The sequence below is a fragment of the Phyllobates terribilis genome, unplaced genomic scaffold (genome assembly GCF_046119375.1).
Source record: "Phyllobates terribilis strain yellow unplaced genomic scaffold, ASM4611937v1 Scaffold_3__8_contigs__length_932513732, whole genome shotgun sequence".
Classification (NCBI taxonomy): Eukaryota; Metazoa; Chordata; class Amphibia; order Anura; family Dendrobatidae; genus Phyllobates; species Phyllobates terribilis.
Window position 1 is genome coordinate 917672933 of NW_027362763.1, and position 27481 is coordinate 917700413.

General features: G+C 43.4%; 1 protein-coding gene across 1 annotated transcript in view; it reads right to left on the reverse strand.

Annotated features, from left to right (window-relative positions):
- The window catches only part of SMYD3 (SET and MYND domain containing 3), a 1332179-nt gene extending 1305418 nt beyond the window's left edge, over positions 1-26761 (reverse strand). The window contains exon 1 of the mRNA XM_073672800.1: positions 26488-26761. Within this exon, the coding sequence (XP_073528901.1) occupies positions 26488-26654 (167 nt within the window). The 5' untranslated portion in view covers positions 26655-26761. The remainder of the gene's footprint in view (positions 1-26487) is intronic.
- Between the last annotated feature and the right edge of the window lie 720 nt (positions 26762-27481).

Sequence of the window (27481 nt, forward strand, 5' to 3'; positions counted from 1 at the left end):
CCCCTTTCCCCATTAAAAAGATAATTAATTTTTTAAAAAATGCACCTATGTGGTATTGCGGTGTCCAAAAAAGTCCTATCAAAAGTATAAAAATAATAAAAATAATTAACACAATCAGTAAACACAGTAAAACAGAAAAAAAATAAAAACGACAAAAATTACATTGATGGTCATCACAATAATGCAAAAAAAAAAGCTGTAAAAAGCAGTTATCAATAAAAACGTCATCTCACTCTGCTAAAAATAAGCTCTCTTGGACTGTGACACATGGATGTGCGACTCTGGCATAACAAGTACAGTTGGTACATAGGTGAACTTGTTCTTTGTTATTGCATATGGGACCGATTCATAAAAGTGTTTACAGCAGAAAGCACTTTAAAAAGTTTCAATTGTTTTTGCACAACACGCAGTTGTACAAAAAAATGCAAGTTTTGGCATTTTCAAACCACTTCGGGCCAGCTTTGCCAAAGTGTGTGGAGCTGGGGAGGGGCCAGGGCAATGCCCGCCGAACAAACTAAGCAAAAGTGGGAGCGAATATTACTGACTGGAGTAACATTTCTGGAGATGCGCATGGACGCACACACCACTAATGTAATAAGATGTGCCAAATTCATTAAAGTAGTGCGAGTCTCTTAATGAGTTTGTTGCAGCTTAATCCTTCATCAATAGGACTGACACACAAAACAACTGTGTGAAGGATCCGCACCTCACCACCTGCCTGACGTCACCATTACGTCAGACGGATCACGTAATGCGGTCTCCCCACTTTCAGCAACATGACGTTCCGCACCCCCTGGGGACATGTAAGGTCAGAATGGTACAGTTTTACATAGACACCCCCCCCCCCTGTCCAGAAAGGGCCCAGGGAGGCACAGGGAGTGAGAGGATGTGGCCCACGCAGTCACTGGCGTGGCACCATACTCGCCCACAACCCTGACAGGCTGAGAGGCCCCTTTTACTAGCATCAGTGAAACAACGCCTGGTCAGCCCGCGAGGACTGCCACGAGTTCTCGTTCGATATATGCCTGGTCCGTTAACAGAGTTATAGCGGGCTAGAAACCAGCCCCGGTACCATGGAAAATGAAACCAAGAAACGGACGTGTGGATTCGTGGATCGAGATAAAAAAGCAGCCCAAGGTTAAATTATATATTTATTCGCCTTATGAGCACACTAGACATTACACTATATACACAATGGTTATACATATACAAAGTACATATGATATTTCCCTGCTGAGAAAACTGTGCAATATCTTTAGAAAAGTAAAATTTGCCCAACTCAGATCAACTTGGGTGGACAAGTCTGGATTTAAGTTTTGAACGCACAACTGGCGCAGTTTAAATAGAGTAGAATTTTTTAGATGCTAAAAAAACTGGAGTCTTTTTAGCACAGAAAAATTTGCCCACCTCAGAGACCAACTTGGTACAGTGCAATAGCAATATAACGATGTTACTGGTTACTGGCCAAATCTGGATTTACGTTTTGAAAGCACACCTGGCGCAATTTAAATAGAGTCAAATTTTTTAGATGCTAAGAAAAATGCATGATTTTTTTGGGCAAAAAAAATTTGCCCACCTCAGAACAACTTGGTAGAGTGCAATAGCAATATAGTGATGCTACTGGTTACCGGACAAGTCTGGATTTAAGCTATGAACACACAACTGGCGCAGTTTAAATAGACTAGAATTTTTAGATGATGAGAAAACTTTTCAGTATTTGTATCACAGAAAATGTAGCACACCTCAGATGGACTTTTTTGACTGCTTGCACTATATAGCGATGGTATTCCACTCAACCAAGCCTGGCTGTATGCTTTTAACGCACAACTGGAGCAGTGTAAATGGAGTAGAATATGTCTTTTCAAAACAAGTTGAAAGATTAAAAGCAAAAAGATTATTAGTAGCCCTCAGAAAAGCTATTAAATATGAGTTCCAGAAGCAAAAAGGACGTGCAATGAACCCTATCCTGTCCTACACTCTGCCTCTGGCGCAATTTATCCCTACCTACTGCTAACAGCAGTATTAATATTCATTAGAATGAGCCCTTAGAAGGGTTGTTGTTGCAAAAAAAAAAAAAAAGTGGTATGGAATCCCTGCCTATACATTGGTAAAAATCTCTCTCGCTCAGCAGCAGGTCTCCCTACTATGCCTGTTTCCAGGGTAGAATGACGCTATGTGGCCAGCCAATCACAGTAATGCCACTACCAACATGGCTACAGCATTACAGTGACTGGCAGGCAATCCCTGCATGTTTATTGACTGCCTAAAAAGCACCAAACATACAAGGAGGGAACTCGAGCTTTCACCTGAACATTCAAAAAAAAAAATACTTTCAGAGTAACGAGCATCCGGAGCACAGTGATGCTTGGGCGAGTGACGAGTAGTGACAAGCACTGTTGCTCATCACTAGTCTTTACATAAACTCGTATTTGTCAATTAAAAATATTGAAAAGTATGAAATGCTGATAATTGTACTTTAGTAACCATACAAAAATCCGACTAAAAGATCTAAAAACACTAAAGCAGCAAACTGTGAAAACTAAAATTTTTGTCAATGTAGGTGATCGGCCCTTACCGGACAGTGAATACACTGTGACTTCAAAGCATCATGCTCCTATCTGAGCCTTGCTGTTGGACTAGTCTCCTCCCCTGCTATTGTTGGTATGTGCTGGGAGAGAAAGGAGAACCAGGAAGTAGATGTGTGGATGTGTATGTGTCTGAGGTAACAGAAAGACGCTGTCAGCTTCTCTGATCAGCAGAGACTATAAAGAAGACACTGTTAATCTATGGAAAGAGAAGATCACGGACTATAGCAAGATTTGTTGTTTGAGACTGTCAAGGAGTAGAGAAATGTATCCTTTTCTTGAAGAACGTTTTCCCTGGAGACTGAGGACCTGAGATAACACACAACACAGCGTGTCAGCCATTTCTGTGAGAGTGAAGCAACGTTTGTCTGCCAGCTGGAAGAAAGAGATCCCGTATACAAGGAAAGGACTCAAGTGAATTCATCCAGCTCTTTCCCACCAGGAACAAGCGGCAGCTGCCATCTGCGCACGTGTGAGTGACCCATCAGCATGAACTGTGTTAGGGTTTAGCGTAGTTTCCTGTAGCTAGAACGCTGTAGCAGCGTGGTCCGAATAGCGGAAAACCAGATAGGGATTGGTTCAGAGTAGTTTGTGAAACTTGTGTACTGTTTGTTTGTGTAACGGGTCTGGGAGGTGGAACCTCTGAGCTACTATACAAAGGGGCAGTCCTTGTAAGGAAGCGGGTGGCTCCCAGGGAAAGCGGGCAGGCAGTCACGTCAAGTGACAGGGATAGTCTCTGGGTAGAAGGGCAGGAGGTCACGGCGAGTGACGGGGACAGTCTCTTGACAGGCGGGTGGTCACGGCAAGTGACAGCAGGGTAAGAGTCTCTGGACAGGCAGGTGGTCACAGCAAGTGACTGCTAAGCCTCCAGGTAGGCTAGCAGGCGGGTAGCAGGTGAGCGCTCCCAGGTGAGCGGGTAAGAGTCTCTGGACAGGCTGGCAGGCAGGTATCAGGCAAGTATCTGGCAGGTGCTTCCTGGTCCGCGGGCGGACTGATCCATAGACAGACTGGCAGGTGCTGGTAGGCAGACTGTCGGACCGCAGGATTGCAAGCAGGTAGACAGGTATCAGGCAGGTATCTGGCAGGTATCTGGCAGGTGCTTCCTGGTCCGCAGGCGGACTGATCCATAGACAGACTGGCAGATGCTGGTAGGCGGACTGTCGGACCGCAGGATTGCAAGCAGGTAGACAGCACTGGAAAACAAGCTGGCAACGGGACCTGAGGGCTGAAGCAGAGTTGAAAGGCTTTGCAACAACATTGCTCGGGCACCTCCATTTTGGAGGAGGTGCCTTATATATGGTGAGATCCATTGGCCGGGGACTCCTTAGGACGGCGCGCACGTCCCCTTTAAGAGAGAGGGAGCGCGCGCGCGCCCTAAGCACAGTGACCAGGAAGCAGCGCGCGCTGCCAGCAGAGCGGGAGGAGGACGCCAGGCACGGAGCGGAGAGGTGAGGGGAACGGCGTCCCTGCCTAACAGGAGGCAGGGACGCCGACGCTACAGTTTGGAGCTTTCATTGCCATAGCTGGAGCATAGTTTGTGACTCGCTCCAGCTATATCTTCCTATGTTCATGTTGGTAATATTGTTATTGTAAATACTGTTATCCTCATATCCCGGCATATAATTCCTTTGTATATAATACATACGGAGTTCTGTTTCAGTCTTCTCATCTGTTGTGCCGTACTTGAATCCTGCCTTGCGGTGGTCTTTGGACACCATTACAAGTGGCACTGCGAGCAGGGTACGGTTACAGAGATGGAGATGGCTGAAAGCAATTTGAGTATCGCAGGTAATGGTGGAACCCCTGCAAGGGCCCGCCCTATGACCATGTTGTATTGTGTTCTGCCCAAATTTGATGGCCAGAATATACCCCTGACAGACTGGGTCACCAGATTGCAGAGCGCTGCCAAGATTCATAATGTCAGCTCAGAACTACAAGTTGAAATCGCTCTGGCCACCCTGAAGGGTGAGGAGCGCAGAAATGTTTTCTTGTAAGGGTATGTGCACACGATGCAGAAATGAAGCAGAAAATTTCTGCATCATTTCTGCATCTCCCTGGCAGAAAAAACGCATGCAGATTGTGCATGCGTTTTTCCTGCAGAATACATGCGGATCCACATGCAGATTCACATGCGTTTCCGCATGCAGATTGACAAGCGCTTTCCAGGCGATGTTAGCATCACCTGGAAAGTGCTTGATAACTAGGTCACACTGTATAAATCCATGCAAACAGCATGGATTTATACAGTGTGAACCGAGAGAGTGTATATACTTACCTCCGATGGCCCGCGCTGTCCTGCTCACTCCGTTCTCCCGGCTGCCGGCAACTTTGAATTGAAAGACCTGCCGACGTCAGCGTCACGTGACCCGTCACATGACTCTGACGTCACCGCAGGTCCTACAACTCACTGCAAGTGCCGGGAACCAAGCGGGAGCGCTGCGCGGGCCGACAGATGGTAAGAATACATTTATTTTTTATTTTATTCTTCTTTTTACAGCTTTTTCAATGGTACCTGGGTGTGGAGGAGACTCTCCTCTCCTCCACACCCGGGTACCATCCGCACATTAGAACGCACCAATTACGCAAGTACAAATGCTGTCTTGCGGAATTGGCGCGTTCTAATGCAAGTCAATGGCGGCGAAATCGCCGCGTTTCCGCAAAATTAATTGACATGCTGCGGATTTTTGACCGCAGCGTTAACGCTGCGGAAAAATCCGCATCATGGGCACAGCACATGCGGATTTCCATTGGGGAACATTGCTGCCCTTCTACCATGCGTTTTTCATGCGTTTCCGCGGCGTTTACGCAACTGCAAAAACGCCGCGGAAACGCATGAAATACGCATCGTGTGAACACAGCCTAACCGGAAACCACAAGTAGCACCTTAGAAGAGATGGTGAACAGATATACAGTGAAACAGCTAGTGCGGGGCATCTCCAGCAAAATTCTTTAATTGGTTGCAGCAAGAAGGGGAGGGAGTCTCCCAATATGCCATATCGTTGCAGGAAGTACTTGCAGAGGTACAAAAGAAAGAGCCAGATGGAGTAGGCGGCATGGGATCTGTAGACCGGATACTACGAGAACAATTTATTCTTGGACTCTACAGTACTTCCATGAGACAGATTCTGCGTGAGGGAGTGACTGTGGATTCGGCCTTAAGTTTTCGACAAATATTAGCAGAAGCGTAAGGAAGACAACTGTGCCTCCGAAGTGTTGCGTACTCAGGCCACCACGACTGTCGGGGGCGGAGGGAATGAAGAGACTGTTCAGGGTAGTGCAGGATCTGCAGAATTCCCTGAATGTTATGCAAGAAAAACTATATGTAAAAAGAATATAGTCGGCACTCCGTTTGCTTGAGTACTTTGTGGTGCATGTGGAGGATGGAAATCCAACGGAAGAAAGACGAATCCCGGCACTCACGTTTAAGTAGTTAATTCATTTATTCCACAGAGCAAAGTTACAAGACGTTTCAGCCCCTTACGAGCTTTTATCAATTGTGGATAACAAGGTGGTTTGCAAACATATATAGGAAAGACAGCATTCATACTCCCTATGGGACTGTTTGAATTTAATAGAATGCCGTTCGGATTATCCAACGCGCCAGGGATGTTCCAGCGGTTGATGGAGAAGTGTTTGGGTGATCTAAACTTTGAAGCTACTCTGATATACCTGGATGATATCATCGTTTACTCTGCTACTTTTCAAGAACATCTGGACAGACTTGGGCAGGTGCTCGGATGATTGCAGACCCATGGCCTGAAGATAAAGCCAAAGAAGTGTCATCATTTCAAGAAAGATCGAGTACCTGGGCCACAAGGTGTCCCAAGATGGAGTCTTGCCTTCCCAAGCTAAAGTTGCTGTGATACAACAATGGCCAGCATCTCAAACCCTGCGGGAGTTAAAGGCCTTCCTTGGATTGACTGAGTACTACCAGCAATTCATCAAAGACTATGTGAAAATAGCGGGCCCGCTGCGTGAGCTGCTGAGAGGGACTGTTGGTGGACCAAGAAACCAGGGTATACCCTGGGAACGGAAACAGTAGAAGAACTTCCAGACACTGAAAGACACCCGAACATCAGCCCCCATCTTAGCCTACACAGATTTTGACCGGCTGTTCCTCTTATACATGGATGGCAGTCTTCATGGACTAGGCGCAGTCCTCTCATAGATTTAAGGTGGGCATGAAAGAGTCATCGCCTATGCCAGTAGGTCCTTGAGGGATACAGAGCGGAACCCTCACAACTACAGCTTCTTCTGGCTGGAACTCCTCACCCTAGTATGGGCCATGACGGAGAAATTTGCAGAGTACCTAATGGAAGCCAAGATCCAAGTGCGAACGGATAACAACCTGTTGACCCATCTGGACACTGCCAAGCTTGGCGCCATGAAGCAGCGTTGGGTTGCCAGTCTCGCATAATTTGTCTTCTTGCTCTGCCATGGAGAATACCAATGCGGATGGATTGTCAACAGTAACCTTCGAGACTCCGGGAGAAGACCGTGATGAGCACCTAGAAGAAGAGGAGATTCCAGATTTCCGCAAATTCACAACCATCGCAGTAGCGGCACAGTCAAGTGGGGAGGCTCGACCTATACCGAAGTCACTGGGAAGGACTAACGAAGAATGGGGTCGGGTCCAAGATGAGGATGCAGGGTTGCAGTAAGTGAAAAGCTGGGTAGTCCAAGGAAAATGGCCAGACAAGGAAGAAAGAGCTACCCTAGATCTTTAAACAAAGTCCGTGATATGCCAGTGGGATAGACTGAAAGTTCGAGAAGTCATTCTATACCGCAAGTGGCAACAGCCTGCTGACTTAGAGGCGAGATGGCAAGTAGCAGTTCCTAGAAGAGTGGCACAAGAAATTGCCAAAGAAGCTCATGAATTTGGAGCTCACTTCGGCCTGGGAAAAACTTACAAGTGGCTACAGGGTTATTTATATTGCCCCCTGGCTGGAGGAGACAGTTGAAGAAGTGTGCCGACAGTGTCGAATGTGTGACCTCACCAAAAGCACAGAACAGAGGGCACCCATAAAGACCATAGGGACCAAAGAGCCACTTGAAGTGTTGATTATAGATTACCTCCTCGTGGGACAATCGACTAGAGACCCACAATACTGCCTGGTAATGACCGACCACTTCTCCAAGTTTGCGATGGTCACCCCGACTCGGGACCAGACGGCTGAGTTTGCTGCGCAAGCTGTCTGTCAAGATTTCATCCGGGTCTATTGGTGTCCAAAGCGGATTCATTCAGACCAAGGAGGGTGTTTTCAGGGTAAAGTGATGGAGGAACTGTACCGACTGTACGGCATTGAAAGGTCCCGAAAAAACCCATATCACCCCCAAGGGAAGGGGGCCTGTGAGCGCTTTAAATCGAACTCTGCTTCAAATGTTGAGGACATTAGAAGACAAGAAGATGCATTGGCCGGACTACGTAGTCTGGACCTATGACAATCGGATCCACACCACCAGAGGTTATACTCTATACACTCTCTACTGTCTGGCAGAGGCGGCTGAGAAATCATCAAGCTAAATCAGGTACAGCCAGAGGATTTATTTGAACGATCTATCACCTCCTGGGTGAAAGAGCACCGGCGACGACTTCAAACCATCCGCCGGCAAGCAGGCCAGCGGTTACAAGAAAAGGCGCACAGCGGTCAACCGCCAATTCAGGAAGTTCCGCTCAAGCCAGGAAACAGAGTGCTGGTGCGGGAAAAATGCCCCAAAGAGAAGCTGAGCGGATGTTGGGAAGTACAACCATACAAAGTGATCAAGAAAGCGCATCCCAACGGTCCAGTGTACGAAGTGCAAGCTGAAAATGAGGAGTCTCGTTGGAGAACCCTACATAGGAATATGTTATGACCATACTGCTCTGAGGATCCTACACCTGTTCCAAGAGTTACTCCTCCTGCTCCTTCACCAAGACCGATTTTCCGTGACAGTGACTTTGTTGAAGACGGGTGGACCGTTCCGGAGTCCGCAGAAGGTACCCAGTCAGTGGGAGTTGACATTCCCGACATGGATGCATTGCCAGCTCGCAGAGAGGAGGAAACCACGACTCCAGCCGAACCTTCAGTTGAAGAAAAAAGTCACACAGCCGTTATGCCGATGAAGGACAGTCAAGATCTCCGGAGATCCAGTAGGCTTAATGCAGGGATTCCACCAGAAAGGCACAAAGCTGATCAGTTTATTTGATCCACTCATATGTATTGTGATGAAAGTGGTCCTGTGATGTATACCACTGCATGAAGCCTTTATTTCTTTCAGAGCTATACAGCGAGGCCGATGACGGCAGTCTTTAAGTGGGGAGGCATGTAGTGGATCGGCCCTTACAGGACATTGAACACTCTGTGACTTTAAAGCATCATGCTCCCCTTTGAGCCTTGCTGTTGGACTAGTCTCCTCCCATGCTGTTGTTGGTATGTGCTGGGAGAGAAAGGAGAACCAGAAAGTAGACGTGTGGATGTGTGTCTGTCTGTTTTAACAGGGAGACGCTGTCAGCTTCTCTGATCAGCAGAGACTATAAAGAAGACACTGTTAATCTATGGAAAGAGAAGATCACGGACTATAGAAAGATTTGCTGTTTGAGACTGTCAAGGAGTAGAGAAATTTATCCTTTTCTTGAAGAACGTTTTCCCTGGAGACTGAGGACCTGAGATAACACACAACACAGCGTGTCAGCCATTTCTGTGAGAGTGAAGCAACGTTTGTCTGCCAACTGGAAGAAAGAGATCCCGTATACAAGGAAAGGACTCAAGTGAATTCATCCAGCTCTTTCCCACCAGGAACAAGCGGCGGCCGCCATCTGCGCATGTGTGAATGACCCATCAGCATGAACTGTGTTAAGGTTTAGCATAGTTTCTTGTAGCTAGGATGCTGTAGCAGCATGGTCCGAATAGCGGAAAGCCAGATAGGGATTGGCTCAGAGTAGTTTGTGAAACTTGTTGTGTACTGTTTGTTCGGAGCTTTCATTACCATAGCTGGAGAATAGTTTGTGACTCGCTCCAGCTATAGCTTCCTATGTTCATGTTGGTAATATTGTTATTGTAAATACTGTTATCCTCATCTCCCAGCATATAATTCCTTTGTATATAATAAAGCCGCAGTTTTGTTTCAGTCTTCTCATCTGCTATGCCGTACTTGAATCCTGCCTTGCGGTGTTCTTTGGACACCGCTATAATCAACTTCAAAACTTTTGGCCATAACTGTATATTGGGTGCAGGTCCTATTCAGGATGCTCATAAAAGTGTTCCATTAGCTTTGTGTACTTTTATTTTTCAGGACATTGTCCCAGTTTATGGCACAAAGGTCATCTCTCAGCTGATGGAATTCGCCTTCCTAAAGTTTAATGTTTTTGTAGCCCTTTAACTAAACATCTTATTAAAGGATAAGTGAGAACTTATTATGTTGAGATCACTATTAGCCAAGGGACTTACACCCCGGACATTTAATACTTCGTCTCGCCCATTGGTTATTATTGAGTTCAGAAGTACCCCCCTCTGTTGGATCCTGCAATAGTTGTGAAAGGTAATTTGTTATGGTCAAAAGCCTATTTCCTTTGCTTGACCTGCAGGTTTCTGCTCTCCAATTTATATCAGAGTAGTTGAAATTAGGCAATGTTCACAAGTTGCGTTTTTGCTGTGTTTTTTTATGCAAATTCTAAGATGCATTTTACAATACGGGCAAAGGCTATGAGATTTCAGAAATCTCATGCATACATATTGTTTTTTCCTGAATGATTTGGAAAACTGCTGCGTTTTAGCAAACTGCAGTGTGTCACTTCTTTCAGCATCGTTTCACCCATAGAAAGCAATGGGTAAGTGCAAAAACAGAACAAAAATGCAGGTATCAGGTTTTGCTGCATTTTTGGTGCAAAAACCTGAGGAAGTTGAGTCAATGTTTTTTTTTATGCACTAAACTATATCAGCATGTACCTTTATCAGCAAGAGACAAATGTACCTGAAAAAAACGCAGCAATCCTGCAGCAAAAACTGCTTTTTGTAAGCATCTTGTTTACTGCTAAGAGAGCAGGTTTTACCTGAGGAAAAAAATGCAGCAAAAACACAACGTGTGAACATAACCTTACTGATGGTGATTATTTTTGCCAGGACATGAGCTGCACAGCATCTAATCTCATATTCAGAGGCCCCAGTTAGTACAAGCTCCAGACAGTAACCAACCTGGCATGAGCTGCATACAAGTTAATAAAATGAAAATGGGTAATTTTTTTTCAAAAACTCATTTTTTTTTAATTATTTCATTACAATTTTCGCCCCATTTACAAGCTCTTTTTTTCTGAACATTCGAATTTAAAGGTAATCTGTCACTAAGCTTTTACAGCCCAATCTGAGAGGAGCATGAGGTAGGGGCAGATATCCGGACTGCAGAAATGTGTCACTTACTGGCCTGTTTGTTGTATTTTTGTATAAAATCAGTGTTCTCTGCTGCAGACCTAGCAGTTCTCTGAAATGTGAAAAGAAAAGACTTTCCAGTGCTAGAGGAGTTAGCAAGAAGGGGCATCTAGATAGGTGCCTTGGGGGGTCTAGTTTCCAAAATGGGGTCACTTGTGGGGGAGCTCCAATGTTTGGGCACACAGGGGCTCTCCAAACGCAACATGGCGTCCGCTAACAATTTCAGCCGATTTTCCATTCAATTTGTTAGCGGACACCATGTCGCGTTTGGAGAGCCCGTGATGTGACTAAACAGTGGAGCTCCCCCACAAGTGTCCCCATTTTGGAAACTATACCCCTCAAGGATTTTATTAAGGTGTATAGTGAACATTTTGAACCCAGAGGTACGGCACAGAATTTGTTTACATTAGGTCATCATATTGAATAAGTTGTCATTATTCTTGAGCGCAAGTGCTCGCTACTTGAGTTTGCATCGGGTACTCAGGTATGCACCATGTACAGCGTGTGCTCGAGTGACATGCTCGAGTCCCTGCTCCGCATGTTTCACGGTTATTAGACACCCAAAAAAAAACATGCGGGGATCGCTCGTGCATGGCAGGCAATCCCCGTAAAGTTTTTTGGCCGCGAAGCATATGGGGCAGAGACTCGAGCATGTCACTCAAATACCCACGATACTCAATGCATACCAGAGCACCCGATGCAAACTCAAGTAGCGAGCACTTGCGCTCAACACTAGTCGCCATATCGTCATCTTTTTTTCTTACTTTTGAAAAAAATCCCAACCCCAGCGCTAGCCCTAGCACAACCCTAGCCCTAGCACAACCCTAACCCTAGCACAACCCTAGCCCCAGCACAACCCTAGCCCCAGCACAACCCTAGCCCCAGCACAACCCTAGCACAATCCTAACCCAAGAGTTTATTTTTGACGCCGTTCCTTGTGCGGTATAAGTGATTAGACGACTTTATTCTTCGGGTCGGTGTGATTACAGCAATGCCAGAATCATATGGGGTTTATATGACTGACAGCTGTCACACACTAAAAGACGCATTTTTTGTAAAATCTAGTTTTTGCATCGCCATATTTTGAGAGCTATAATTTTTCCAGATTTTGGCAGACAGTCATGTGACGGCTCGTTTTTTGCGGGATGACTTGACGTTGTTATTGGTGCCATTTTCAGGCACGTGACATTTTTTGATCGCTTTCTATTCCGATTTTTGGGAGGCAGAATAAACAAAAACCAACAATTCAGGAATTGTTTTTTTTTTTTTTTTTTTTTATTCTGTTCCGCGTGTGGTAAAATTGATGAGGTAGCTTTATTCTTCGGGTCAGTACGTTTACAGCGGTACCACATTTGTATCATTTTTCTATGTTTTGGCGCTTATACACAATAAAAGCTATTTTATAGAAAAAAATATTTTTTAGTATCGCTTTATTCTGAGAGCTATAACTTTATTTTTCGGCTGATGGAGGTGTATGGCGGCTTGTTTTTTGCGGGACGAGATGACGTTTTCAGCGGTATCATTTTTATTTATATGCGTCTTTTTGATCGCGTGTTATTCCACTTTTTGTTTGGCGGTATGGTGATAAAGCATTGTTTTTTGCTTTGTTTTTTTTTTTTTTTTTTTACCGTGTTCACTGAAGGGGTTAAATAGTGGGACAGTTTTATAGGTCAGGTTGTTCCGGACGCGGCGATACCAAATATGTGTACTTTTATTGTTTTTTTTTTATTTTTTTTATAATAATATTTATTGATGGGTACATTATATTTTTATTTTTGGTGTATTATTTTTTTTATTTTTTTATAATATTTTTGCACATTTTTTTTTTTTTCCACTTTCACACAGTTTATACACTTTACTACTTTGTCCCACTCTGGGACTTTCACTTTTTTTTTTCTGATCGCCTGCATGGCACAGGAATGGAGCACCATCCCTATGCCATGAAGGCTGTCAGAAGTGCACAGTGTGAAGATTGCTTGGAGATGCACTGCGCATGTCCAAGCAATCTTCCTGCTCTCTGGTGACCCGGATGTTGTCATGACGACATCGGGTCGTCATGGCAACACCCGGGAAGCCTTTGCAGACTGCGCTGGAAGCCGGAAGAGGAGGTGAGTATCGCCGATCACCTCCCCTTGCCCCCGCAATGCCGCGATCGACTTCGATCGCGGCATCGCGGGGGTTAATGTGCTGGGAGCGGTGCAGGACCGCTCCCTGCACATAGTACCGGGTGTCAGCTGTGACAATCAGCTGACACCCGGCGGCGATCGCGCCCGCACAGCCTGTGTGCGCGCGCGATCGCGATGACGTACTAATACAGGTCTGGCTCTTAAGTCCCAGGGCACAGATGCGTATTAGTACGTCAGATGTTATTAAGGGGTTAAATAATAAAAATATGGGAGGAAGAGAAACCAATCACAAACAAAAATGTTTTTTATACAAATGCACAAAGCATGGGCAACAAACAAGGAGAATTGGAACTACTAACGCAGGAAAAGGAATATGATGTCATTGGAATCACTGAAACTCGGTTGGACGATACACATGATTGGAATAAAAGGCTAAAAGGATACAACTTATTTGCAAGAAACAGACTTGATAAACGAGGAGGAGGTGTCGCATTGTATATTAGAAAAGCGTATATCTGCACAGAGATTGAAGCAGAGACTGGGAGTTCTGAGGAAACTGTTTGGGTAAGAATACAAGGAGAGAACAACGGAAAGGACACCTCCCCTTGAGAAAGCACTGGGTGTGCGAAACGCGCGTCGGGGCGTTACTGGTGGCACGGGACAGAACTCAGCTACACTCCTGATGGGTAAGCTTTATGATTTGGATTGGTGTAATTAATAGTGCAAGTATATTTTTACCTGTCTCTCCATAATGGCCAATAAACTCTTGTGAGCCATATTTGTGGGTCGATTTATGGACATTCACGGTTATGACATTCAAGGTAAGATTTTCCTATATGGCCAGCTCTACTAGTTAGTATGGGAGATTCTATTGTCACTACCTACTATTACTGAAAAACTGATACTAATGCTGTCCCTGTGTGACCGACTCTTTGCTTCATCCTTTTCCTCTTGAAAACGTTTTTAAACTTTTGTGATTATCTGTGAACGATTTTCTAATCACTATTTCACTATTTTACTATTTGTTAATAAAGAATTGGTATTTTATATTTGCAAGTGGTATTTGGAATTTTTTCCAAGCTTAGGTGTCATGATTGGGGACCCACTGCATATTTTTGCCTATTCTGATCAGATGGGGAGATATGATATATTCTTTCTCTAGCTAGTATGCATTATTTATGCTTTTGGAGTAGTGTTTGGAAAGGACACCATTGTAGGCATTTACTACAGGCCACCTGGGCAAGCTGAAGATATGGATGAACTCTTTATGTATCAAATGACCAAGTTCTCCAAAAAATATGACGCAGTGATCATGAGAGATTTCAACTATCCAGACATTTGTTGGGAATCTCTCTCAAGTAAAGCTAACAGGTCAAGCAAATTCTTATCCTCTCTTGCTGACAATTTTATCTTCCAAAAGGTAGGGGAGAAAACAAGGGGATCTGCTACTTTGGATCTAATCTGTATAAACAGGGAGGAAATGGTTGAGGAGGTAAAAGTGGCTGGAACCCTAGGAGGCAGCGATCATGCTATTATAGAATTTTGGATAACTAGAGGAGGAAGACATGTGAAGACTCAAACTTCAAGGTTAGATTTCAGAAAGGCAGATTTTAAGAGACTCAGAAAGAGAATAGGAGGGATCCAATGGCTGGATGTCCTAAAGGACAAAAATGTTCAGGAAGGATGGGAAATTTTTAAAAATGAGATTCTCAAAGCACAATCGTTAACAATCCCGAAAAGTAGGAAGAATGGGAAGCATTTAAGGAAACCAGGATGGATGAACACAGAACTTAAACACAAGCTAAAAAGAAAGAAAGAAATATTTATCAAATGGAAAGAGGAAGGCATATTTAAAGAAGATTATAACGCAGTCTGCAGATCCTGCAGGGCACGTATCAGGTTAGCTAAAGCTGACAATGAATTAAGTCTTTCAAGAGATGTCAAAAGCAATAAAAAAGGATTTTGGGGGTATGTCAAAAGTAAAAGAAAAGTCAAAGATGCTATAGGATTTTTACAGGATGAAAATGGTGAAATGGTAAGAAAGGATGTTGAGAACTTTTTAATTCCTATTTTGCATCTGTTTTCTCTCAGAAAGAAAATGTAACATCAACTGATCTTCACTGTCCTATTAAAGGAATAGAAGAATCCAAGTTATCTGTAAACAGAGAGATTGTGAGGGACAATTTAGCTAACATAAATGAGTTCAAGTCTCCAGGTCCAGATGAATTACACCCCAGAGTACTGAAGGAGATCGTAGAAGAAATTTTAGAACCACTCTCCATAATCTTTGAAAATTCTTGGAGAACAGGAGAAGTCCCAAAAGCCTGGAGAAGAGCAAATGTTGTTCCTATCTTCAAAAAGGGGAAGAAGGTGGACCCAGGGAACTATAGGAAGGCGAGTCTGACTTCTATACCAGGAAAGATCTTTGAACAAATTATTAAACAACATGTATGTAAGTACTTGGATAAGAATGAAGTGATTAACCAGAGTCAGCAACTAACAAGTCATGTCAGACTAACTTAATTTCCTTCGATGACAGAATCACTGACTGGGTGGATCAGGGAAATGCGGTAGATATAGTATATCTTGACTTCAGCAAAGCATTTGACAAAGTATCTCACACCATCCTTATTGAAAAAATTACCAAGTATGGAATGGACAAGGCAACTGTTAGGTGGATTCATAACTGGCTTAGTGATCGGACTCAAAGAGTGGTCATAAATGGCTTCACATCCAGTTGGATGAATGTCTCAAGTGGGGTGCCACAGGGCTCTGTCATGGGACCTGTATTGTTCAACATCTTTATCAATGATTTAGATGAAGGAATTGAGGGTAAACTGATTACATTTGCTGATGACACAAAGCTAGGAGGGATAGCTAATACTAGAGAAGAGAGAGAGAGGATTCAAAAAGACCTAAATAAACTGGAGCAGTGGGCAGTAACTGACAGAATGGTTTTTAACAGGGAAAAATGCAAAGTACTACATCTGGGCAATAAAAATGAAAAAAGCATATACAAAATGGGAGGAATAGAGATAAGCAACAGCACATGTGAAAAAGACTTAAGTATACTAATAGATCATAGACTGAACATGAGTCAACAGTGTGATGCAGCAGCAAAAAGGCAAATACAATTCTGGGATGTATTAACAGAAGCATACAGTCTAGATCACGTGAAGTCATTATCGGACTTTACTCCTCTTTGGTCAGACCTCATCTGGAATACTGCGTCCAGTTTTGGGCACTACATTTTAAAAAAAGACCGACAAACTGGAGCAAGTTCAGAGAAGAGCAACCAGAATGGCGACCGGTCTGCAAACCATGTCCTATGAGGAACAGATACAGGATTTGGGAATGTTTAGCTTGCAAAAAAGAAGACTGATAGGAGACTTAATAGCTGTCTACAAATATCTCAAGGGCTGTCACATTGTAGAAGGATCATCTTTATTCTCATTTGCACAAGGAATGACTAGAAGCAATGGTATGAAACTGAATGGGAGGAGACACAGATTAGATATTAGAAAAAACTTTTCGACAGTTAGGGTGATCAATGAGTGGAACAGGCTGCCACAAGAGGTGGTGAGTTCACCTTCAATGGAAGTCTTCAAACAGAGGCTGGACAGATATCTGAGATGATTTAGTGAATCCTGCTTTGAGCAGGGGGTTGGACCAGATGACCCAGGAGGTCCCCTCCAACTCTACCATTCTATGATTCTATGATTCTAGGAGCTGCCCACTTTCTAAAGACTATGATACTTTTCCAGCAACGGACCACCATTTTTGTTAATAGTATTATTGTGTTTTATTAGTGATTTACTTGTTATGTTTTATATAGTTCTGCTAACTTGTCAGTATGTGCACTAGATTCACTTGTAAAATGTCCAGCATTCCACTAATCTGTAACTCAGGAGTATCTGACCATTGTTCCAATAGTCAATAATCTCGTTATGTGTGTGTAGATTGTAGACACAGTGGAGCCGTCACCACAGGGGGTCTTACATGCAGTCTCAGATGAAGGCTTCTAGAATATTCTTCATTGTTTAGCGAACAGTGAATGTTTAAGGGGGAGGGTGTGATCACTTCTGACCTGGGAGGGGGACTGAACCCAGGGAAGTAGAGGAGAGACATGTTTTTAGGCGAAGAGTTGGGTGGAAGGATTGAAGGAAGAGGATGGAGACCGTGGACTTGGAAGGATGAATGGATAAACATGTTACCATTATGGCGTTATACAAAGCCAGTGGAACTACTGAACCCAGATTGGGAATTTGAGGACTGAGAGAACTGTTTTTTGGCCATTTACCTGGAATTGCTTATTACCATGGCTGTGATCAATAAAATATTGTTGCATCGTTAATCTGCCTAGGTGAGTACTTACAACCCACAACCTCGGATCTCTACACCCTTTATTATTTATCATTATTTTTTTTGCACTGTGCGATTTATCCATTTACTTTTAGGTATTTGTGTATTTTGTTTTTGTCTTAGATTTAAAAAAAGCAGCACCTTTCCAATTCAGTCAGAAAAAAAAAAGTGCATGAGATTTCTGAAATCTCACAGCTTCGCTGGTACTGTAAAAAAACAGCTTTTAATTTGTACATATAACTGCAGCAAAAAACGCTAAAAAAAACAAAAAAAAAAAACAAGGTGTGAACATAGTCTAAGGGTATGTGCACACACCATCATTTAGACACCGGCGTACCCTCCATGTTTTCCAACTCGAAGACACTTGAAGCGCTTTCATAGGCGTTTGTTTTTGCAGTGGATTTGCCACCCATAGCATTTTTTTTATATATAATTTACCGTATTTTTTTTGGATTATAAAACGCACTTTTTCCCCCAAATTTGGGGGGAGGAAGGGGATGCGTGTTATAGTCCGAATGTAGCTGTGGACCAAGCCGCACTGGAGACTAGTTGGACAGGTGGGTCCCCAGTGGCTTCTTCCCATCAGCGCCCATTGAGTGACAATTTTCTTCCTGCATGCATGTTCAGGAAGAGACTTGTCAGTCATTGGAAGCAGGAGAGGAGAAGCCCAAGTATGATATGTTTTCCTCTGCCGCAGCATTTCAGAGGGAAGCATACCGTATCTGCCTTTGGTTGTACATCCAGTGACTGATTCATGCTGCTCGTGGATCAGGCAGAATATATCAGCTGTCACAGTCCCTATAAGTGTTTGTTCAGCGCTGCTTACGGTACTTCAGCATTGGGAAGGGAGCAGTGTTGAGGACATCACGTCTAGAGATACCTGACAGGACAGATGCATCATTGGTAGCTATCATGCTGGTGTCTTGGTAGGCTTGTTGGCAGGATATCAGCATCACTCACTTCCCAATTCGGAAGCAAACGGTGCCAGAAAAAACATCTCACTTATGCAAAATATTTACCAAATTTTTTGCTTCAAAAGTTTTTTTCCCCGTTTTCCACCTCTAAAACCTGGGTGCGTCTTATGGTCCAAAAAATATGGTAAACACTAAATAGTGAGTAGCTTTCAAGCACAAAGGGCTCGCTCACACGAGCGTGTAACACAGCCAAGTGCTATACAATGTTTTATAGTATAGCACTCGGCCCAATACTATACTATGGGGCCGTGCAGATCCGCGATTATTTTCTAATGCCGCTTCCGCATGAGAAGACAATCATAACATGCTGCAAGTGCATCTAAGAATCAGATCGCATGCACCCATACAAGTTTATGGGTGAGTGTGAAACATCAGACTGCACTGGGAGTTTATCCGAGTGCAGTCTGATTACCGTGGATGCCGGCAATGGAGGAGATGGAGAAATTACTTTCTCTGTCTCCTCCGCAACTGTGCTACGATTCTCTCATGCGAGAGGATCGGAGTACCGTGCACTGACAATTTGCAGTGTCATTTGCATAATCGGCCAGATTCTCTTGCATGAGAGAACATACACTCGTGTCACCCCGGCCAAAGAATGAGAATATTACGAGGGTCAGTCAATAAGTAATGCCTCCTATTTTTTTTCTCCTTAAATAAGGTAGTTATGTTAAATATTTGAATTTGGCACAATTCCTCAAACCTTCTTCTCCAATCTATAGCAATTGCAACTTCCTGCACCAACAGGTGGCAGGACTGTATCCGTTTGCAAAATGGCTGACATCGATGTTCGTATTAGACAACGTTCTGTGATTGAATTCTTGCATGCAGAAGGTGAAACGCCCATTCCAATTCATGAGAGACTGAAAAATGTGTCCGGTGATGGAACAGTGGATGTCAGTACTGTTAGACGATGGGTTCGTCGCTGTAACACAGCGGAAGGGCCATCACCGTTGGCTGACAAAATGCGGAGTGGCAGGCCAGTAACCGCAGTGACTCCAAGCAACATTCAGCGAGTCGATGACATCATTCGTGGTGACCGCCGGGTGACTGCAGATGAATTGTACGGCATTATCTGCCTCAGTAAAGGCAGTGTGATGAAAATTATTGGACAACTGGGATACAGAAAAGTTTGTGCACGGTGGGTCCCAAGAATGCTTTTTACCATGCTGGAATACATGCCCTTGTTAAACGGTGGACCAAGACTGTGGAAATGGATGGAGATTATATTGAAAAGTGACAAATTAATCGTTAATGTTGTGGTTTTCAACCTATGTAATTGCATTTGAATTTCTTGCCAATTAAAAGGAGAAAAAAAATAGGAGGCATTACTTATTGACTGACCCTCGTACTTCTTTTAACCGGTAACTGACCTTCAAACCCTGAGGAAGTTAAAAAAAAAGTGATAAAAGACAAAACATGTGCACAGCAATGTCATTTTTCAGGTATTTTGTGGGCAGCATAATGGTTCAGTGGTTAGGACTGTTGCTTAGCTGGGGTCCTGGGTTCATATCCCACTAAGAACAATATCTAAAACAAATCTAAAAACATTGATGTGGAGCATATTGGTATAAGTGCAATGCATTCGTGTGCATTCTCACTGTGGCTTTTTTTTTTTTTTTTTTAGCAAAACAGTGTTAACTAAGTGCCCTATGTTATTTACATGTACTATTACTATTTAGTAATTTACTTACTACAGGGTATTTACTCATTTTGGTTTTATCTTAGGTTTTGTAAGGACAACATCTGCAAGGGGCAGCGACGATTAGTGCCGCTGGCCAAACAAGCTCCCCACAGGTCAGGGGGTGTCTCTGAGACGCAGGCAGTGGCACTATGCATTAAGTGTATAGTGCACTCCAGGAGGTCTGGCGTGACCAATCAGGGTGCGCCGAGTGAGCCAACTATAGACAGGACTGCTAGCCGGAGTCAACCACAGTAAGGAGACGAGTCTGTCCCGTAGGACGGTGCGGCTGACCGCTGCTTACTAGCCAGTGCTCAGCATCTTGGTCAGAGAGAGGAGTAACAGCATTTTACTACCCTCTGACTGCCATCTAAGGCAAAACACTCAGCTCGCCTTATGGCATAAGTGGCCATGGAGTGAAGTCCGATAATTTGATCTGCTCATGCCCATCCGGCTGAGGAAGAGCTACAGCAAGATGTAGCCATTGGAAACTAAATCACAGCCCTAATAGATTTGGGGTACTTGAGGGAATTATTTTGGACACTGCAATTTTACAAATGTATGTACTTGCCTACAGAAGCATAGTTAGGTCAGTTTATAGACGATTTTTTCATGCCAGGTTCCCTTTTAGGGTAGGGTCATACAACAGATTTACTCTCATCCGAGAAAATCTGTCTGGTAATGCTAATCACACTCGGATCAGACTCTAATCAGAGTTTTATGAGAGTGTGATCAAAATTTATCGGATGTGGAGAAAAATAAAAGAATATAAGAATACCAACTTCTACATGCTGTGTGTCCATGTTTTCCATGTACTTATAGACATGAATGCCGCGTGTCATCCGATTATCGGCGGCAACTCGAGCATGCTGCAAATATTTCCTTGGACCAAATCGGTCAAAGTAAAAAACAAAAAAAAAAGGACATGTGGACTGCCTCATTGAATAACATGGGGACGAGTGCTATCCGTCAAAACGATGGATAGTATTTGTCCGATTATTAAGGGTCATGTGCACAAGCCCTTAGACTACGTTCCCACACTGAGTGTTGCACATTTGGTGCAGCATTTCTACACCTATTCGCTAAATTAGGTTACTTGCGCTTTTTCATAGCATTTTTTACATGCATTTTATGTTTTTTCAGCTGTGATTTTTCTGTCCTTTTTGGTATGTCAGGTTTTAAATAAAGCCGCTTTGCTTTTGATACTTCCTGGTATTTGCATTTCATAAAACGTTATTGATAAAGTCATGTGTGGATTACATGCGATTTCAGTGCGCTTTTGCTACAGAAAAACACTGAAAACGCATATACATATTTAACCTGCAGATTTTTCTCCTTTCATTTAGGTCTATGGGGAAAATCCTCAAATAAAGTAGATTTCAAAAACACACAACAGGTCAGTTTACAATTACAAAAAAAAAAAAAAAAAATATGTCACAGTGGGCATGAGATTTCTATAAATGCCATCCTCTTGCGGCACCTGTAAGAAGCTGTATTTTTTTGCTCAAGGAAAATATGCCTCATCAAAAATGCACCAAATTCTCATCAGGGCAACTTACCCATAATGTTCAATTGTCATCATTTCTAGGGGTAGTGGTGACTGGTACCATAAGCCCCTCACTTCATCACTTTGCTTTTCTAATTGTTTACAAACATCATGGAAATATTAAATGACTGAAGTTATAAGGGAAGTATACTTAATGCGTTATATTGTTCAGAATAGTGCAAATCCATGTAATCATTTGTCACATTGCACCAAAGAACCAGATTTTTACATCTTTAGGAGCGCAATATAGATAAAAATGAATATAAAAAAATCCCACACATACATTTCTGTAACATGATATTGTGACATAGATTAATCTATTTACAATAGATTCTGTCTCTATAGTTTCAGATCTCATCAAAAGAAAAATAGTATCACACCACAGGGCAAAAATATACAGAATGTTAGAATCAGTACCATCCAGTCAAAGAAGTCTGATTATTGGGGTGGTTACATTGCAACAGGGGCGGCCATACTATTGGTGCAACAGGGGCCCAAGAGGTAAGGAGGCCACTACCACCTCCAAAGCAGGTGAAATTGTGCATTGTGATCAGCTATTGGACTGCAAGGGGCTCATATATTGTTCTTGCACAGGGGCCCGCTTCTTTGTGTGCCCACCAGTGCATTGCGACTGCCATGTCAGCATCATGTGACAGTAATATGGACTCTACATAATGAAATGTTAATCAGAACAGAGGAGGAAAGATGTGATCACATCTATAACATGATAATATGTGGCTGGGGGTCTTGCTTTCCTGAAAACAGATTTGAGTTAAAAATACATGGAAATACTTGTCAGATGAAATATATAGAGGGAAAAATAAGTATTGAACACTTCACCAATTTTCTGAGTAAATATAATTCTCAAGGTACTATTGACATGAAATTCTCACCAGATATCAGTAACAATCCATCCAATTCACACACGCAAAGAAATCAAACCATAGATGTCCATAAATTAAGTTATGTGCTATAATGAGAAATGACACCAACACTCTTACTGAAATTTAACACTTCATACAAAAGCCTTTGTTGGTGATGACAGCTTCAAGACACTTCCTGTATGGAGAAACTAGTCGCATGCATTGCACAGATGTGATTTTGGCCCATTCTTCCACACAAACCATCTTTAAATCCTGAAGGTTCCGTGGGCTCCTTCTATGAACTCTGAGCCTTAGTTCCTTCCATACATTTTCTATTGGATTCAGGTCAGCTGATTGGTCTAGACCATTCTAGAAGCTTTAGTTTCTTTCTCTGAAACCAATTGAGAGTTTCCTTGGCTATGTGTTTGGGATCATAGCATTGCTGAAATGTCCACCCCCCGTTTCCTATTCATCTCCCTGGTAGATGGAAGCAGATTTTAACAAGAATGTCTTGGTACATTTGTCTATTCATCCTTCCTTAACCCCTTTACAGCCTGTGCCGTATTAGTATGCACAGGCTGTAATCCCCCGGTTTAGTGAGGGCTCCAGCGCTGAGCCCGCACTGAACCAGGCACATGTCAGCTGATTCTTACTGCTGACATGTGCCCGCAACAGCCGCGGGTGGAATCACGATCCACCAGCGGCTGTTAACATGTTAAATGCCGCTGTCAATTTCTGACAGCGGCATTTAGCAGCGCCGCGCCGGAAGCGTGTCACTTACCCCGCCCATCGGCGACCGGTCACATGATCGCGGGTCACCGATGGGTGGTCATGACAACCCTGGGTCTGCAGCAGACACCAGGGGTTGTCGTGAGCTGGTCGCTATGAGCGCCACCTAGTGGTCGGCGCTCATAGCACAGGACCATTTCTGCTGATCATCTGTATGTACCAGAGGCGATCGGACAAGTGCTGCTTCTAGTCTCCTATGGAGACTATAGAAGCAAGCAAAAAGTGAAAAAAAAGTTTTTAAAAATATAAAAAAAAATTAAAAAAATATAAAAGTTTAAATCACCCCCCTTTCGCCCCATTCAGAATAAAATAATTAAAAAAGAACCCTACATACACATATTTGGTATTGAGGCATTCAGAATCGCCCGATCTATCAATATAGAAAAATAATTAATCCGATCGGTAAATGGAAAACGAGAAAAAAATTCTTAACGCCAGAATTACGTTTTTGGTCGCCGCAATATTGCAATAAAATGCAATAACGGGCGATCAAAACATCCGATCTACCCCAAAATGGTATCGATAAAAATTTCAGCTCGGTGCGCAAAAAATAAGCCCTCACCCGGCCCCAGATCCCGAAAAATGGAGACGCTACAGGTCTTAGAAAATGGCACTATTTTTTATTTTTTTTTAACCAAACTTTGGAATTTTTTTTCACCACTTAAATAAAAAAGAACCTATACATGTTTAGTGTCTACGAACTCGTAATGACCTGGAGAATAATGATGGCTGGTCAGTTTTAGCATTCAATGAACGTGGTAAATAAAATTAAAAAAAAACATCTATGGTATTGCACTTTTTTTGCAATTCCACCGCACTTGGAATTTTTTTCCCGTTTTCCCGTACAAGATATGGTAAAACTAGTAATGGAGTTGAAAAGTACAACTCGTCCCGCAAAAAATAAGTCCTCACACGGCCATATTGACCAAAAAATAAAAACGCTATGGTTCTGGGAACAAGGGGAGCAAAAAAAGAAAATGGAAAATCCCAGGGTTGCGAAGGGGTTAAATTATATGAAGTTTGCCAGTGCCAAATGTTGAAAAATAGCCCACACCATCATGATCCCATCTCCATACTTCACTGTTGGTATAGAGTTTTTGGGGTTATATGCAGTGCCTTTTGGCCTCCAAACATGGTGTGTATTAAGGCATCCAAAGAGTTCAATTTTGGTCTTATCTGACCAGACTATATTCTCCCAGTATTTCACAGGCTACTTTAAACGTGAACATGCTTTTTGTTCAGCAGTGGAGTGTGTGGTGAGCGTGCATACAGGCCATGGAGGTTGAGTGCATTACTTTGAAAAAAATTGTACCTGCTGATTCCAGGTCTTTCTGTAGCTCTCCACAGGTGGTCCTTGGCTCTTGGACAATTCTTCTGATAATTAATTTCACTCCTCTTTCTGAAATCTTGAGGAAAACACCTGGTTGTGGCTGGTTTATGGTGCAATGATGTTCTTTCCACTTCCACTCCCAACATTGCTCACTAGAACCTTCAGTAGTTTAGAAATTCTTCTGTAACCAATGCCATCAGTATGTTTTTTAACAATAAGGCTGTGAAGGTCTTGAGACAGCTCACTGGTCTTGCCCATTATGAGAGGTTTCTTTTTGTAATGAGACACCTTTTATAGGCCATCAGTTGAACCAGCTGATATTATTTTTCACTATTTGGCAGGATTGCATTCTATTACTGATAGATTTCAATTGGTGTCATGACTTTCCATGGCTTTTTGGACCTCTTTTTCTTCATGTGTTCAATATGTTTTCCTGTGTTATTTCTTATTATTATACATAACATTTTATGGACATATCTAGTTTTATTTCTTTGCCTGTGTGGACTGGATGGGTTCTTACATACCTGGGCTTCCATAACACCTCAGCAGTGCCACAGGCAGATTGCCTTCATGCCACGCCACATTGATGCAGTAATTGATGCAAAAGGAGCCCCGGCCAAGTATTGAGTGCATTTACTGAACATACATTTCAGTGGAACAACATTTTGGATTTTAAAAACATTTTTCAAGCTGTTGTTATAAAGTATTCTAATTTACTGAGATAATGACCTTTGTGTTTTCATTGGCTGTAAGTCATAATCATCAACATTAACATAAATAAACACTTGAAATAGATCACTCTGTTTGTAATGACTATATATTTGGGTTTCACTTTTTGTATTGAAGAACGTAAACCTTTTGATGATATTCTAATTTTGGGAGATGCACCTGTAGCAGGGGTGACCTAGTTGCTCCTATTTTTACCAGAGAATCCTTGCAGTGCGCACAATGTGAGGGTTAACAAGTCTGCAGTCATAGAGTGACTGCAGACTTGTAGTTTAAGACCGGACAATCCATTCAAAGTAGACACTCCAAGGCTATGTTCACATGCAGCAGGTTTTTCATGCAAATTAAAAGCCGCTTTCCACAGCACAGCAATAGCTATGACATTTCAGAAATCTCATGCACATAATATTTTTTGTTCCTGACTGAATCTGAGAATTGCAGCATTTTGGAAATCTGCAGCATGTCAATTCATTCAGCGTTTTTTCACCCATAGAAAACAATGAGAACATGAAAAAAAAAGCAGCAAACATTTTTGCAGAGTTTTTGAAGCATATTTGATGCATAAAACTAACTTTAATAAAAACTGTACTAAGACAAAGCACATGTAATCCACACCCTGCAACACTGCTACAAAATGGGCATTGTGAATGCAGGGTTTTCACTGCAGAAAAGAAACGCAGCCGTGTGAACCTGGCCTAATACTGTGAGGAGGCCAGCATCAGTGGAAGTCCTGTTTGTGCAGTTATATTACCGCAGGTAGTTTTTAGCTTTTTCTTGCACTAGTACACCGGGTGGCTGACGTGTGCAGCATGGCCGGCTAGTTCGGAGAGCCCTTGTGCTTTCACATAATTGTACATTTATCAGATGAAGGGGGCTTATTTCTGGTGGCCGCCGCCATCTCTGCACAGGAGGTGACATTTCTGGAGACTGCTGAGCCTTCTAGTCCCACACGTTGGTATATAACTATCAGCAGACACAACTACAGCACACGATCAGCTGCAAGGCACCTGGCCGAGGGAGGAGTCAGCAGACAATGGCCCCGCCCCCGTGCCCTCATTGGCCGGCTGCTCTCAGCTGCAGAGAAACATTGTAAACCAGTACAGTACCTGCGCAGACAGTGGTCGCACACGGAAGCTCCTCCGCCAGTCTTCCTGCATGTGGTGTACACGAAGGGCTCTGCGCACGTCACCAACTCGCTCACGGCAAATCGCCTGGTGGCTCGCAGACCATTACCCTTCCCGGGACTCAGGAATTTCTCAAAATTTCCCGCCATTGAGCAAAGTAGCTATGAAAGCTTTCCAATGTTCGCCCAACCCCCAACTCCTCTGGGTCCCCGCGCCTGCGTACTTGAAAACGTTCTGTAAAGGGGGCGTGGTCAGAAGCTGTACTAGTGACAGGATGCGGGTGACGCGGTGGAGTGGGGCTGTCGACCGGGCCGGCTCAGCCGTGGCGTGTGCGGTTCCCGACAGACCATCTGTCACTACGTGATCGGCCTGTCCTCGTGGAATATTGTTCTGCTTGGAACGTAAATAACAGACGTTGTAAAAGCCACATTATTTGGTGCCTTGCAGTCTGTGGAGAGGGAGTGCTGCTTTAGAGCACAGAGCTGCTAGTATGTCCGCAAGCTGTAATACAGGGGTTCCCACGACCCAGGCAGTCCCTTTTGATGTGAAGTCCCCCCCCATAACATATACCCCACATTGATGCTGGGGCAGTGATGTTGGTGCTGGGGCTTGCGTGACATTATGCCACATGAGCCCTGTGGCCACTATTGGGCAGCTGCGCTCACGTCAGCGTGTTCACGTGGTATAATAGTGTTATGTGATCTATGGGGCAGCAGAGTTGAGAATGCTATTTAATTTTGCAAGGGGGGGGATTTGATTTAAAGGGAATCTGTCACCACTTTGGAGATATCAGACCTCTACTATGGCCATACAGGTTATAGAAATGTAAATCTATACTTACCTGTATGGCCCATAGTAGAGGAATGATGCAGAGAAAAGGGCCCTGTGACGTGGAGGGGGGATATGATAAGCATATAGGTGGGGAATACTAAGCACATAGGTGGGGAATACTAAAGCCTGTACAAGATAGAATTGA